A 12,978-nucleotide genomic window follows, 5' to 3' on the forward strand; every position below is an offset into this window, starting at 1 on the left:
CCAGGAGCTTCCAACAGGTCTTCCACTGTTAGTGCAGGGGCCTAAAAATTTGAACCATCTTCAGTTTCTTTCCCAGGCCAAAAGTAGGAAGCTTGTTTACCAGTTTTTAATTCTGATAACTCAGTAGTAAACCTTGTGGGGAGTTACAGATCTGAATGAATAACCTGGAATTTTTACAGGAGATACTGTTATTTCACGTGGTAATGCAAGTAAGGAATGCTGAGACAGGAATATAAAAAGCACACCCTGTATGTATCCCTGTGTAGAGCAAACAGAGCCTTGGGCCTCTGCTCCTGTACAGGGCAGCTGACTTTGGTTTTGTCATTCACAATATTTGGTTGAGGTACTGAGCCAAACAGGTTTCTCCAGGGCGATAAGTAACTAAAGCTGAAAAATAACTGCCTACTTAATTGCTCTTTGTTAAAATTGAAAATATTTATGTTTTTGTCAAGCAATGTTGCTATTGCTGCTGGGGTATTTGAAATAGTCTTTGGGGTGAGGTTTCAGATGTTTTCTGAAGAGGCATATATGATTGAACTGAAAAACTAGCCATCATGATTTTTATTATTGCTAATAACTTATTTCTAAATTGTTTTTAAGTGTTTGTAACTTTTTCTAAAAACATGAAATTAACTGATTTGTTTGGAAGACAGAAACACAGCCTTACTCACAGATTGCCCACTGACGGGGAGCAGGGTCACGCTGAAGCCACGAGCCATGGCCTGTCTTGATTTCCCATGGGAGTGGCAGGGACCCAGCTCTTGGAGCCACCATCTGCTGCCTCCCATGGTACACATTCACAGAAAGCTGGAATTGGGAGCAGAGCTGGGACATGAACCCGGATACTTCAGCATGCAGTGTGAGCATCCCAGGTGGCAGCTTAACTACTCTGGCCATACGTTTTTTGACCTTTGAATGAGAAACTTAAGCATCCATTAGAGAAAGTGGACTATAATATAATGGACCCTCGTATAGCTGTGTTCTAACCTCATCATGTGGTTATATTTTGCTAATATCAAGGCATGTTTTTAGGATTTGTTAGGATGACTCTGGTGTTTATATAACCTGTAGCTAATTTAGCTACAGTATTAATAGCTGACACTATGCAATAGCAATTATACTGTTTTTAATTTGGTGGGAACAGTTTATATTCTTGTATATTTAAAACTTTTCTATTTTTTATGTAAAAATGAAAAGATTTATTTATTTTTATCAGAAAGGCAGATTTCCAGAGAGAAGGAGAGACAGAGAGCAAGCTCTTCTGTCCTTTGGTGCACTCCCCAAGTAGCTACAATTGTCAGTGTTGAGCTGATTTGAAGCCAGGAGCCAGGAGCTTCTTCCAAGTCTTCTGTGCAGGTGCAGGGTCCCAAGGTTTTGGACCATCCTCGACTACTTTCCCAGGCCACAAGCAGGGAGCTGGATGGGAGAGAGCAACAGGGAACAAACCAGTGCCCACATGGCATTCTGGCTCCTAAAGGGGGCAGATTAGCCAGTTGAGCCGTTGTGCTGGGCCTTTTTTTCCCCTTTACTTTTCACTGGTCCCCTGGAATTTGGCCAATATGTTTACAGTGTATTTCTGTAGTGTGGATTCCTCTTTCTTCCAAGTTCTTTCTTTTCTGTCTCTGTCTCATTTCACCAGTCCTGCTTAGGTTTCCTCTTTCAGGGTTGTGGCCTAGCGGCTTTAAGACAGTCACTGGGGACATTCTTAGGATTCCTTTGTTTCCTCTCTGGGGATAATCAGTCCTCTGGTGTGCAGTGTCTGAAACAGTTGTTCTGTATATCTGCTTTGCTCTTCTAGTTGTTTATAACTAGAAGGTGTACTGATGATTTCACTAATGTTCTAGTACTGAAAATTTTTATTTGAGATAGCTCCAGTAGTCGATCTTTCCAAGGGTTTACCATTTTCAATGAATCGGTGTGTTTTCTTGATCTTAGTTATGTTGATTTTTGCTTTTCCCTCTTTATTTCTATTGCTTCTCTTATTTTGGGGTTCATTTTATATTTTCTAATTCCTTGAGGCAGCTCTTTAGGCTATGTATTTTGCTTTTTATTCTTAAGTTCATTTAGCACTATACATTTTCTGTGTATGCTGTAGATTTTTTGATGTATCATATTCCAGTTGTCATTTGGCTCAAACATTTAAAAATAACCTGTTGTGATTTCTTCTTTGCATGAGTTATATAGGTATGTATGACTTAATTACCAAACACGTAGGAATTCTCTTCTGTCTTTTGCTAAATTCTTTTCTTTGTTACCATTGCAATTAGAGAACAGAATCTGAGTGAATTCTGTTTTGGAAATGTGTTGATATTACCCTAATTTAGGGTCATCAGGTGCCTTATCATAGTAATTATTTATGGATAATTTGGTTAGGAAAGTTACAGTGAAATAATTTAATCATTGAGTTGATCTTTTTTCTTTATACTTAAAATTATTCTAAAATAATTTATTTTATTTTTATGTGAGTTATAGAGATAAAGAGGGACTTAGATCTGCTGGTTCATTCCCCAAATGCCTGCTGTGTCTAGAGCTGGGCTGACCTGAAGACAGGAGGCAGGAGCTTCTTCCAGGTCTCCCACGTGGATGCAGGGCCCAAGAACTTGAGCTGTCCTCTGCTCCTTTCCCCGGAAACAACCAAGGAGGTAGATCGGGAGTGGAGCGGCTTGGGCATGAACCAGCACCCGTGTGGGATCCGGACGCTGGCAATAGAGCAGGAGCCTGCTCAGCCACCATGCTGGCCCCTATAATTTTTCTGTCAAAACCTGTTTACTAGTCACTTAGAGGGTAAGAGGCGAATCTACAATTAGGACTTTGCTTTTGAATTTATCAGCTTCTGCTTTATGTATTTTGAAGTTCTATCATTAGGTATTTAGACATTCAGGATTATTGTATATTCATTTTAGGTGGACTTTGTCATTATGAAAAGTCCCTCTTTATTTCTAGTATTAGTTATTACTTTGAGATCTGAGATAGTATCACCATGTTTTTGTTGGTGCTTACATATTTTTATTGTACTTTCATTTTAGCCTTTCCTTGGTTTTATACTTTATTTCTTTCTGATTATTTTAGTTAAAATATTTGGTTGGTTGTTTTCTAGAGAGCTCGAGATTGAGACCCATACACAAAGTACGTTCACACTCCAGTGACTTCGGTAGACAGGAGTGGCGTAGGTGGAAGGCAGGAGCTGGGCGCTCCGTGCGGTCTGCACAGCAGTGAGAGGGAGCCAGCTACATGCACCTTCCGCTGCTGCGTTAGGAGAGCTGCAACCAAGAGTGGAACAAGAACATGAACCCCGGTGTTCTGATATGTGGCATGTGTCTCCCTGCCCACTGCGGGGCATACCAACTTGCTTTTTATACCTCTCTCTTAAGGTTTTCATCTTTAGCACATAGAGTCAAACATATAATGTGATTACTTTTTATTCTGTAAATTTGATTTTTGAAGGACACTGACTGTACATGACTGTATTCATAGATTCTCCCTCTGGAGCGCCTCAGGAAAATTGAAACTATTGTTTTATCGTCCCATTGAGGAACCTGAAACTGACTTGATTCTGTCTGCTGATGAGCAGACTTTTCTTTTTCTCTTGCCTTTAATGTGAGGTCACTTCCTCGGGATAATATGATCAGTCCCTAACATTGGATTACAAATGAACCTTTCCTATACATAGATTCCTTTATTTCCAGAAGTATTCTTAGATTCTGATTTTAATATCCTATACCTTTTCTGGAGCCTTCCTTATTCATTGTCTCTGACTCTTTTTTTTTACTTCTGCTATACCAAGGGTTTTTTTTGTTTGTTTGTTTTTTAAGATTTATTGATTTGAAAGACAGTCACAGTAATGCTAGAGTTGGGCTGTTCCAAAGCCAGGAGCTTGGAACTCCATCTGGAATTCCCACCTGGGTGTCAAGGACCCAAGTGCTACTTCCTGCTGCTTCCCCAGGTGCACTAGCAGGGAACTGGATCAGAAGTGGAGCAGCTAGCACTTGAACCTGCTGGGGTACTGGGGTCATAGGTGGTAGCCAACTTGATGTGCCTCGACACCAGCACCACTTCATACTTTTTGGTTTTGTGTGACTCTTGTCTGTTATTTACATCTATGTCTCATTATATGCTCAATTATATTCACCTGTGAGCACATATTATAATCCAGTATTCTTTTTCTTTGTTTTTAAAAAATTTTTTTCTTTTTCATGATACAGTTCCTTAGGCTTAGTTATTTCCCCTTCTACACTCCCTGTTCTGCCTCCCAAGTATCCATTTTTGACCCCTTAGTTTCTTTCCTGAAATCAGATAATAATTTTTGTGTCCTTGTCTGTTTCTATTCTGAATTTATTTTTTCTTTTTAAATATTCAACTTATATTGAAATGTTAGTCTTATCTGTTTCATGCTTTTTTTTTTAAAAAGGGACATATTTCAATTTTTTACCTGAAAATTGTAGTTGTAAATGTGTTTCTTTTCTCATAGTTGCTTTGTGTATATACTAGTTCCCTTTTGTTTGTTTATGATGTTGTATTGGGATTTCCTGGATCGGCAATAGAGAATAATTATGTGAATGAACTGATAGTTTTGGGTGATGTGCAAAGTTTTTGAATGACATTCTATTCTTAGTACACCAAATGAGGCCAAGTTTCTTTAATAAATGGAGAATTTCAGGGTGATCCTTTAGTTTGTTTTCAGATACTTTTAATCTTGCTTTTATAAGTCAGTGTCTTTCTGAATCTTGTGTTCTATTTTTTCTTTACCACCAAGCCACTGATGGACACTTACCTATCCAAAGTGCATCTCTTTCCCTGAGTAGAGGTGCTTTCAGAAATTGACATGGTTGTTATGGTTTTAGATAGATTGAAGTAGCAAACAGAATGTATATGCCCATGTCAAAAATGCCATTTTGACATGGATTCCATTTTGTTTTGTATTCAATAAATTTCTCTTTATTTTTAGTAATAGTTTTATGGTCAGTGTAGTCATCATAGGACTCAGAGAAACTGAAGTATTGTAGTTATTTTTTTGAAAGACAAAATATCAGCGTATTTGTTTCAATTACATATGCTTAGAACTTATTAGCCAATTAAGAAACTTGACAAATTGGTTTTTGAGCGCAGTAATTCATTTTATGTGGGGATGTTACGGTGATTCTTATTCTGGAGATATTGAAAGCATTTATCTGGTATAATGCGACATCTTGCTTTCCATTTATTGCTTATATATTGTGTGTTCTAGAGTGCCACATTTTTTATCAAATGGTTCTTTGCTTATAATCTATCTCCATATTGGCTTTAGTACTCTGGAGACTTCTAGAGTAATTTATCAGGAGGGCATTTATTTAAAGAATGAGGAAATAATAGTTTTTTTAAAAAAATTTCAACACTTCTTTTCCTCTTGTCTGATCAGGATAGGAAATCTCTGTGCTGAGCTCTTGCTGGGGACAGTTCAGCTTTGTAAGGTTAAGTAAGAGGGGTTATTTATACTCTGAGGATATGAATCCTCTTCAAAATTATATAAAGTAACACTGATGACATCTAACATATCAGGAATTTAATTCTCTTTCAGTTTGCACTTTATTTTGCACTTTATTTTATTTTATAATTTTGTTGCCTATGTTTTAACAGTTTTTATCTTTTCCCCATGTATCTTTTTTTCAGTCTCTTTGCTATTTGCCTCAACTATGAGATTAAAAGTTCTGTGATATAAAGATTAATATAGTGAATATTAAGACATTTGGGTGAAAAATACCCAATACTTTATATTGCATAGTAGGATGTTTTAAAACCATTTTCTTGAAATTTACCATCATGGTTGGCTGTTTATAGATTTTTTTTGCTATCTTAGTTCATTGAGCCACACTAGTAATATTTACAGTAGACTGTTTCAATATGGCATGGATTTCTGGAAAGAGGACATAGGATGAGTAATGAATAGATGTTTTTGGAAAATGCAAGCATATGTTTTTTACATTGGTGTTTTATTGACAGAAACAACGAGATGAAAGTTGGAGATCACTGAGTTGCTTACTTCATTTGCTAAGAGACAGTTGGGTAGATAGAAGTTGGGTCTCAGGATCTAGCTTTGTGCTAATGCTGATGAGTGTGATGCTTGGCTGGTTTCTCTGATGCAGTAGCTGTGGAGCCCTGCTTGCCTCATGTTGTAGTACTGCTTCTCTCTAAAGGCTTGAAGACCTGGGTCATAGGTGACGTGGCCTTCGTGTTAAAAATAGCAAACCATTGCTGATCTGGCTGCAGAGAAGACATGGCTTTTACCCCTTCAAATTTATAGTTACTCACCTTCCTTGAAACCGGAGCAGTCCTTATTTATGCAGGACTTCAGGTTTTAAGGGTCTCTCAAAATCACAGTGTTGTTCCACTGGATTAGCTGTGGTGTGAGTGCTTCTGCTTCAGCCCTTTCGGATTCGGTCAAGTTAGTAATCCTTCAGTGACTTCTTTTCCAGCATCTGCTTCTTTCTCCCAAATCAACGTCTGTGAACCACAACTCCGTAGGTACTGTTGTGTCACCCTGCTAATGTTTTATCCTTATTTTCCAGGTTGCTCAGGACATAATACTGTATATATATTAGTAATATATACATTTAGCTCTAAGAGTGCAATAAAACTGTAATTTCACTAAAATCTGTTTCATTTGTGGTCCACAAAGGATTGTGTATTTGTACAACAGCATATTTTTAGAAAAAAAAAGAAGACAAACTAACAAGACATTAACTGACCTTAGAAAGTTATCAGAAGAGGGGCTCTTGCAGCTTTGTTGCGTTTTGCAATAACCCTTCTCTTTTGTTGCTTGGTTTTTCACCACTGTTTCTGAGAATCCTAATCTGATCCTGTGTAGTACATTATGCTGAGTTCCTGCATACTGCACAAGTACTTGTCAGGTGCCCTTATTTTATTTTTATTCTTGATGGAAATTTTTTATTGATACAAAACTTTGTCTTGCTTTTGTTTTTACTTTTACTGTGTGAAGAATTTTGTTGTGCTGCTTTCTGATTGATGTTGTTTACAATAAACTAGCTATGTAATTGCGCTCCTATTTGTAATGTGTTTTATTCTTGAATACTTTCAGTGTTTATTGTCTTTGGTTTTTATCCATTTGACTGTGCTATTACTAATCACAGTTTTCTTTGTATTTTTTTTTTGGTTTCCTAAACATCTAGAATATGTAAATTTGTCTAACTGAATTTGTAAAACTGCAATGCTATTTAAAAACATATTTTTCTCCTTCATTCTTTATCTTTTTTGTTTCAGAGTTCAGCCAAACATGTTAGACCTTGGGTTCTGGCAATGGTCTGTTTCTCTTCCCTTGTTAATTTAACTTGTTCCTGCTGTTCAGATTGAATAATTTGGATTGATTTTAGATATACAAATTCTTTCCCCTGTTGTCACCATCTACTCTAAATCCTGTTCAGCATAGTTTAATGTAGGTGAAATATTGTAGCCCCCGCCCTGCCCTGACTGACTTTACAGTTGTTAGGAGTGGCGTTACGCTTGCTACTTCATCCTTGTCTGTGAGGTGGGCACTTTGCCTCGCAGTTGGGATCCCAGACAAGGTGCTCATGTTACCTGTTAGAGTGCCTGCTTGATGTCCAGCCTTGGCTTAGCATTGCAGCTTTCTGCTAGTGCAGGCTCAAGGAGGCCTTGGAGAGAGCCCAGTTACCTGAATTCCTTTCTCCTGGCTTTGATGTGGCTCATTCCAGCCATGGCTCTTTTTCTGTTTGTCTCTCAGACAATTAAAAATAAAATCCATGTCTGTTAATTCAGATAACTGGCTCATTTTAGGGTTGATTTCCATATACTGTAGCTTCTATTAAGAATGGAGCGAATTTTTTCTGATTCTTTGTATGTCTAGTAATGTTGAATTTTATAGTGAACTTGGTGAATGTTGTATTGGTGAATGTGATATTGGGAATACTCTGTGAAAGGCTACTGAATAACATTTATCTTTTGCTCGCCTCAGCATGAAACCTAGTTGATTGGATTGATATACGAGGTTTTAGTTGTGGGCACAGCTGAAATCTTGATTCAATTTTTTTTGTTATTTTTTTCAATTTTTAAAGATTTATGTTATTCTTATTTGACTGGCAAAGTTAGAGAAGGAGAGATTGGGAGGGTGGGAGGGAGAGAGGAGAGAGATATCTTCTAATTGCTGTTTAATTCTCCAAAAGACCATAATGGCTGGAGCTGAGCTGATATGAGGACAGGAACCTAGAGCTCTTTCTGGGTTTCTCATGTGGGTGCAGGAGCCCAAGGACTTGAGCGTCTTCTGATGCTTTCCTAGTTCATATGCAGGGAGCTAGATCAGAAGTGGAGCCACTAGGACACAAACCTGCGGCCATATGGGATGCTTGCACTGCAGGCGGAATTTTAGCCTACTGTGCCATAGTGCTGTTTCCCTTGCTTGTCATGTTTGAAGATTTTTTGTGTTTGAATGGCAGAATTATAGAGAGGAGGGAAAGACACACAGAGAGAGATAGGTTCATTGGTCACATGGAAAAGGCCAAAGCAGTTGGCTGTGGCTGCCAGGCTGAAGTCAGGGACTTGGAACTCCATCCATGTTTCCCCTGTGTGTGCCTGGGCCACCTGCTGTAGCTTTCCAGGCACATTAGCAAGGAGGTACATATAAGGACAGCAGCCAGGAATTGAACCTGCATTCATGTGGGCTATGGGCCTTGAGGTTGTGGCTTAACTCAATGTGCCACATTTTAGGCCCCTGGCATTTTTATTCCTGATTGTTTGGAGTCCATCCTTCGTATGCTGATTCTGAATTCAAGCAGAGATTTAAAGGGAGTCTGAGTGTAGAACTTTGAGTCCCTCTTTTACATCATTCCCGTTTCATTTACTTGTTGATTATGGTTTTTCTGAATCTATCTTCTTGTCTCTTGGGGGCTGATATTCTTAAGATTTTCTGTGTTCTTGTAGGTGTTCCATGTGGCACAAACTTGGGCTTGCCTTCTAAATAGAACCTGACAAAACGGGAATCTTTTTCATTATGGTTTCATGTTTTCAAGGATTGACACCCTAAAAAATTAACCACCTATTATTGGTCACTCTAATTCCTTTACGTACTTGATTCATAGTTGTCTGTAGGATTGTCTGTATATTAGTTTTTATGTTAGTGCTCTCAATAGCAAAAAAATAAATTACTTTTTTTTTTAAAGATTTGTTCATTTTTATTTAAAAAGTTGAAAGGTAGAGAAACAGAGGAGGAGGAAGAAAAACCAAGAGGAAAATCTTATCTCTATTGGTTCACTCCCAAATGCCCACAACAAACAGGGTTGGCCAGGCAGAAGCCTAGAACCAGGAGCTCTAAGTTTCCCACATGATGTCAGGGAACACAAATGGTTGTGTCAGCATCTGTTGTCTGCTGTGTACACTGGCAGGAAGCTGGACTGGAAGAGGAGCAATCAGAATTTGAAGTGGCACTCCGGCGTGGGTTGCAGGGACCACAAAACCTCTCCCAGGCATTACCTTTTGGCATATAAAATGTCCTACTTAATGCTGTCAGACACTTTATACAGAGAAGAGGTGGCTTACAGTAGATAAATAGCTTTAGTGGGGTAAGCTAGAAATAATAAATAAGGTTGTATAGGTTATGGAAACAAATATTAGGAATAGGGAAAGCCCTATCTATGTGGATTAGATTAATTTTTTTTTAGTATTTATTTATTTTTATTGGAAAGTCAGCTACATAGAGAGGAGAGACAGATCTTCCATCGGATGGTTCACTCCCTAAGTGACTGCAACCGCTGGAACTAAGTCAGTCTGAAGCAGGAGCCAGGAGCTTCTTCTGGGTCTCCCATGCAGGTGCAGGGTCCCAAAGCTTTGGTTCGTCCTCTACTGCTTTCTCAGGCCACAAACAGGGAGCTGGATGGGAAGTGGGGCCACATGTATTAGAACCGGCGCCCATATGAGATCCCGGGCACGGAAGATGAGGACCTTAACCACTACGCTGGGCCCAGACTAATTTGTTTTTAAGATTATCTATAGAGACTTGAATCATAAGATTTGGCTCAGATCTTTAAGATTTAACTTGACCATACCTGTTGACTTATCCTTAATTTCCTATAAATTTGAAAACACTTTTTCTTACAACCCATTTTAGCCAAGAATTATATGCATGTTTTACATGGTTGTTTAATTCCTAAGCTTATAATTAAAACTAAGTACTGTCTTTTGGATAAGAAGTATGTGTATATATTTCGAATAATACAAAATATACAATGGATATTTAATAGCGTCTATTTTCTGTAGGTCCAGGTCGAGACCTCGTCCACGTTCCCATAGTCGAAGCAGCGAAAGGTCGAGCCATAGAAGAACCCGCAGTCGCTCTCGGGACAGAGAATGGCGTAAAGGCAGAGAGAAAGAGAAAAGAGAAAAAGAGAAGGATAAAGGCAAGGACAAGGAATTACACAACGTAAAACGTGGGTAAGTTGAAACAGATCTCTTAAACATATTTTTGAAGATTTATTTATTATTTGAAAGAGCTACAGAGAGAGAGAGATAGAGAAACGTGTTTCATTTGCTGGTTCACTACCCAAGGGGCTGCTACATCAAGGCGGAGCTGGACCAAAGCAGAATCCCATTACATATTGTTGACATCTCATATGGGTACCAGTTCATGTTCTGGTGGTTTGACTATTTATTTGTTTATTCATTCATTCATTCATTCATTCATTCATTCATTCATTTATTGGAAAGGCGGATATACAGAAGGGAGGAGAGACAGAGGGGAAGATCTTCTGTCCAATGGTTCACTCCACAAGTGAGGGCAATGGCCGGTGCTGAGCCAATCTGAAGCCAGGAGCCAGGAGCTCTTCTAGGTCTCCCACGCGGGTGCAGCTTCCCAAGGCTTTGGGCTGTCCTCGACTGCTTTCCCAGGCTATAATCAAGCAGGGAGCTGGATGGGAATTGGGGCTGCTGAGATTAGAACCAGCGAACATATGGGATCCTGGCGCGTGCAAGGCGAGGACTTTAGCTTCCATCGTGTTGGACCCAGTTGTTTGACTTTTGATACAATTCCCTGTTGATGCTCCTGGGAAATACCACTGAAGATGGCCCAAGTTTTTGGGCCGTTGCCACACATGTGGGAGACCTGGTAGAAGTCATGGATCCTGGCATCAGCCTTGACCTTCACTGTCAGTCATCTGATGAATGAACCAGCAGACGGAAGATCTCTCTGTTTTTCTGTGTACCTATTTTCTGTAACTTTTGCATGTAAACAAATAAAAAATATATATATATATGTTTCTTTTTAAAAGAAATACAGCATAAATAGCACTCTCAATTCAAGTTGTATGTAAAAGAAAGTTGGTGTAATTTGTAGGAGTGTTTTGTGTTCAATTTTATCACAATATGAATTTAAAATTTGAAGGTTGCTAAATAATTAAATATACCTATTTGTGAGACATATTCATAAGCCTATTTGTATTAGTGGTTAAAATGGACTCATCTTTTTATTGGCTTAAAAGATGTTAAAACTATGCTGTTTAACAGCTTAAATTTACAGCCCCCCCTTTTTTAAGTTCAGTATTGGCATTGGGGTCTTTGATCCTATAATGTAGACATCTTTGAGTTTGTCTCCTTTTATCAGTTTACTTTTAATACCTGTATTTAATTCTTTGATACAAAAATACTTGCCTTTGTTGTATCAGTTCTCAGCGTTACATTGAAGTGTTTATAAGGATGTTTGATATGGCTTCCTGAGGCCTTGGCTTTATGAAGAGCTATTAAATGTATTAAGTGACATGAATTCTTCCTTCATCTCTTTCTGTATCATAGCTGTGTATTCATTTTCTGTTTTCAAATTTATAGTGATGGTATATAACCCTACCTATACAATACTTATATTAGTTTCCTTCCCTTCCTTCCTTCCTTCCTTCCTTCCTTCCTTCCTTCCTTCCTTCCTTCCTTCCTTCCTTCCTTCCTTCCTTCCTTCCTTCCTTCCCTCCTTCACAGAGGGAACGGAAAAGAAAGCTCCTTTCTACTCCCTACATGATGACAATAGCCGCTGGAATAAGGAAACTTAGTCCAGGTCTCCGTTGTGGGTGGCAGAAACCCAACTTCCTGCGATATCACCACTGCCGCTCAGGGTCTGTATTAGCAGAACGTTGGCATCAGAGGATGGAGCTGGGAAAGCACCTAGTTATGTAGATGTGGGGCGTCGCTAGTGGTGTCTTAACCACTCAGCCAGATGCTTTCCCTTGATAGTTAGCTTGTCAGTTTGTGTTGGAGTTTGGAAGAGAATAGAATTATTATATGATTATTTTTCTCCTGATCCCCACACAACTGAGCATTTGTATTATTGTGTACTGAGCATTTGTATTCTTATAAAATTCTGAGTTCTTTTCTCTTCTGGTGTTCAGAATTATTCAGTGTTCTAGGAGTGGAGATAAGAATTGTGTATATGATTTTATGTGTAAAAAGTTAAGTTAGCCAGAATTGATAGACTAGACTGAGTCAGTAGCATATGGGGGAACACTCCTGGTCAGGAGAGAAAAGTCAGCAGGTGATAGATCTGGGGAGGAGTGCCTTGTATGTGTCAGGTGCTATGTTACGCAGTAGGGACGTAATGATGATGCCAGTGTCACTTAGATATTTCATGCAGATGAGGAAATAAACCTTCATAAAAGGGCAGATGCACAAGAAGAGTGTCCCATAGGGCAAGCAGAGAGAGCTGTGGGAGTAGGCTATCCCAGTGCATTGGACTGTAAAGAAAACCTAAACCTAACCAAGAGTCACTAGCCAGGATTTAGAAACAATTTTTTGCTTGTTTTTAAAGATTTATTTATTTTTCTAGAAAGTCAGATTTATAGAGAGGATAGACAGAAAGTTCTTCTGTCTGCTGGTTTACTCCCCAAGTGGCCACAAGGGCCAGAATTGAGCCAACCCAAAGGCAGGAGCCAGGAGCCTGCAGCTTCTTCTGGGCCTCCCATGCGGTTGCAGTGTCCAAAGGCCCTGGTCCATCTCGGACCA

General features: G+C 39.0%; 1 protein-coding gene across 1 annotated transcript in view; it reads left to right on the forward strand.

Annotated features, from left to right (window-relative positions):
• RSRC1 (arginine and serine rich coiled-coil 1) overlaps positions 1–12,978 on the forward strand; it is a 326,480-nt gene that overhangs the window by 66,088 nt on the left and 247,414 nt on the right. The window contains exon 4 of the mRNA XM_040974857.1: positions 10,258–10,431. Coding sequence (XP_040830791.1) covers positions 10,258–10,431 — 174 coding nt within the window. The remainder of the gene's footprint in view (positions 1–10,257; positions 10,432–12,978) is intronic.

This window comes from Ochotona curzoniae, unplaced genomic scaffold (assembly GCF_017591425.1).
Source record: "Ochotona curzoniae isolate NIBS_2020 unplaced genomic scaffold, NIBS_Ocur_1.0 contig_2599, whole genome shotgun sequence".
In the NCBI taxonomy this organism is placed as follows: domain Eukaryota; kingdom Metazoa; phylum Chordata; class Mammalia; order Lagomorpha; family Ochotonidae; genus Ochotona; species Ochotona curzoniae.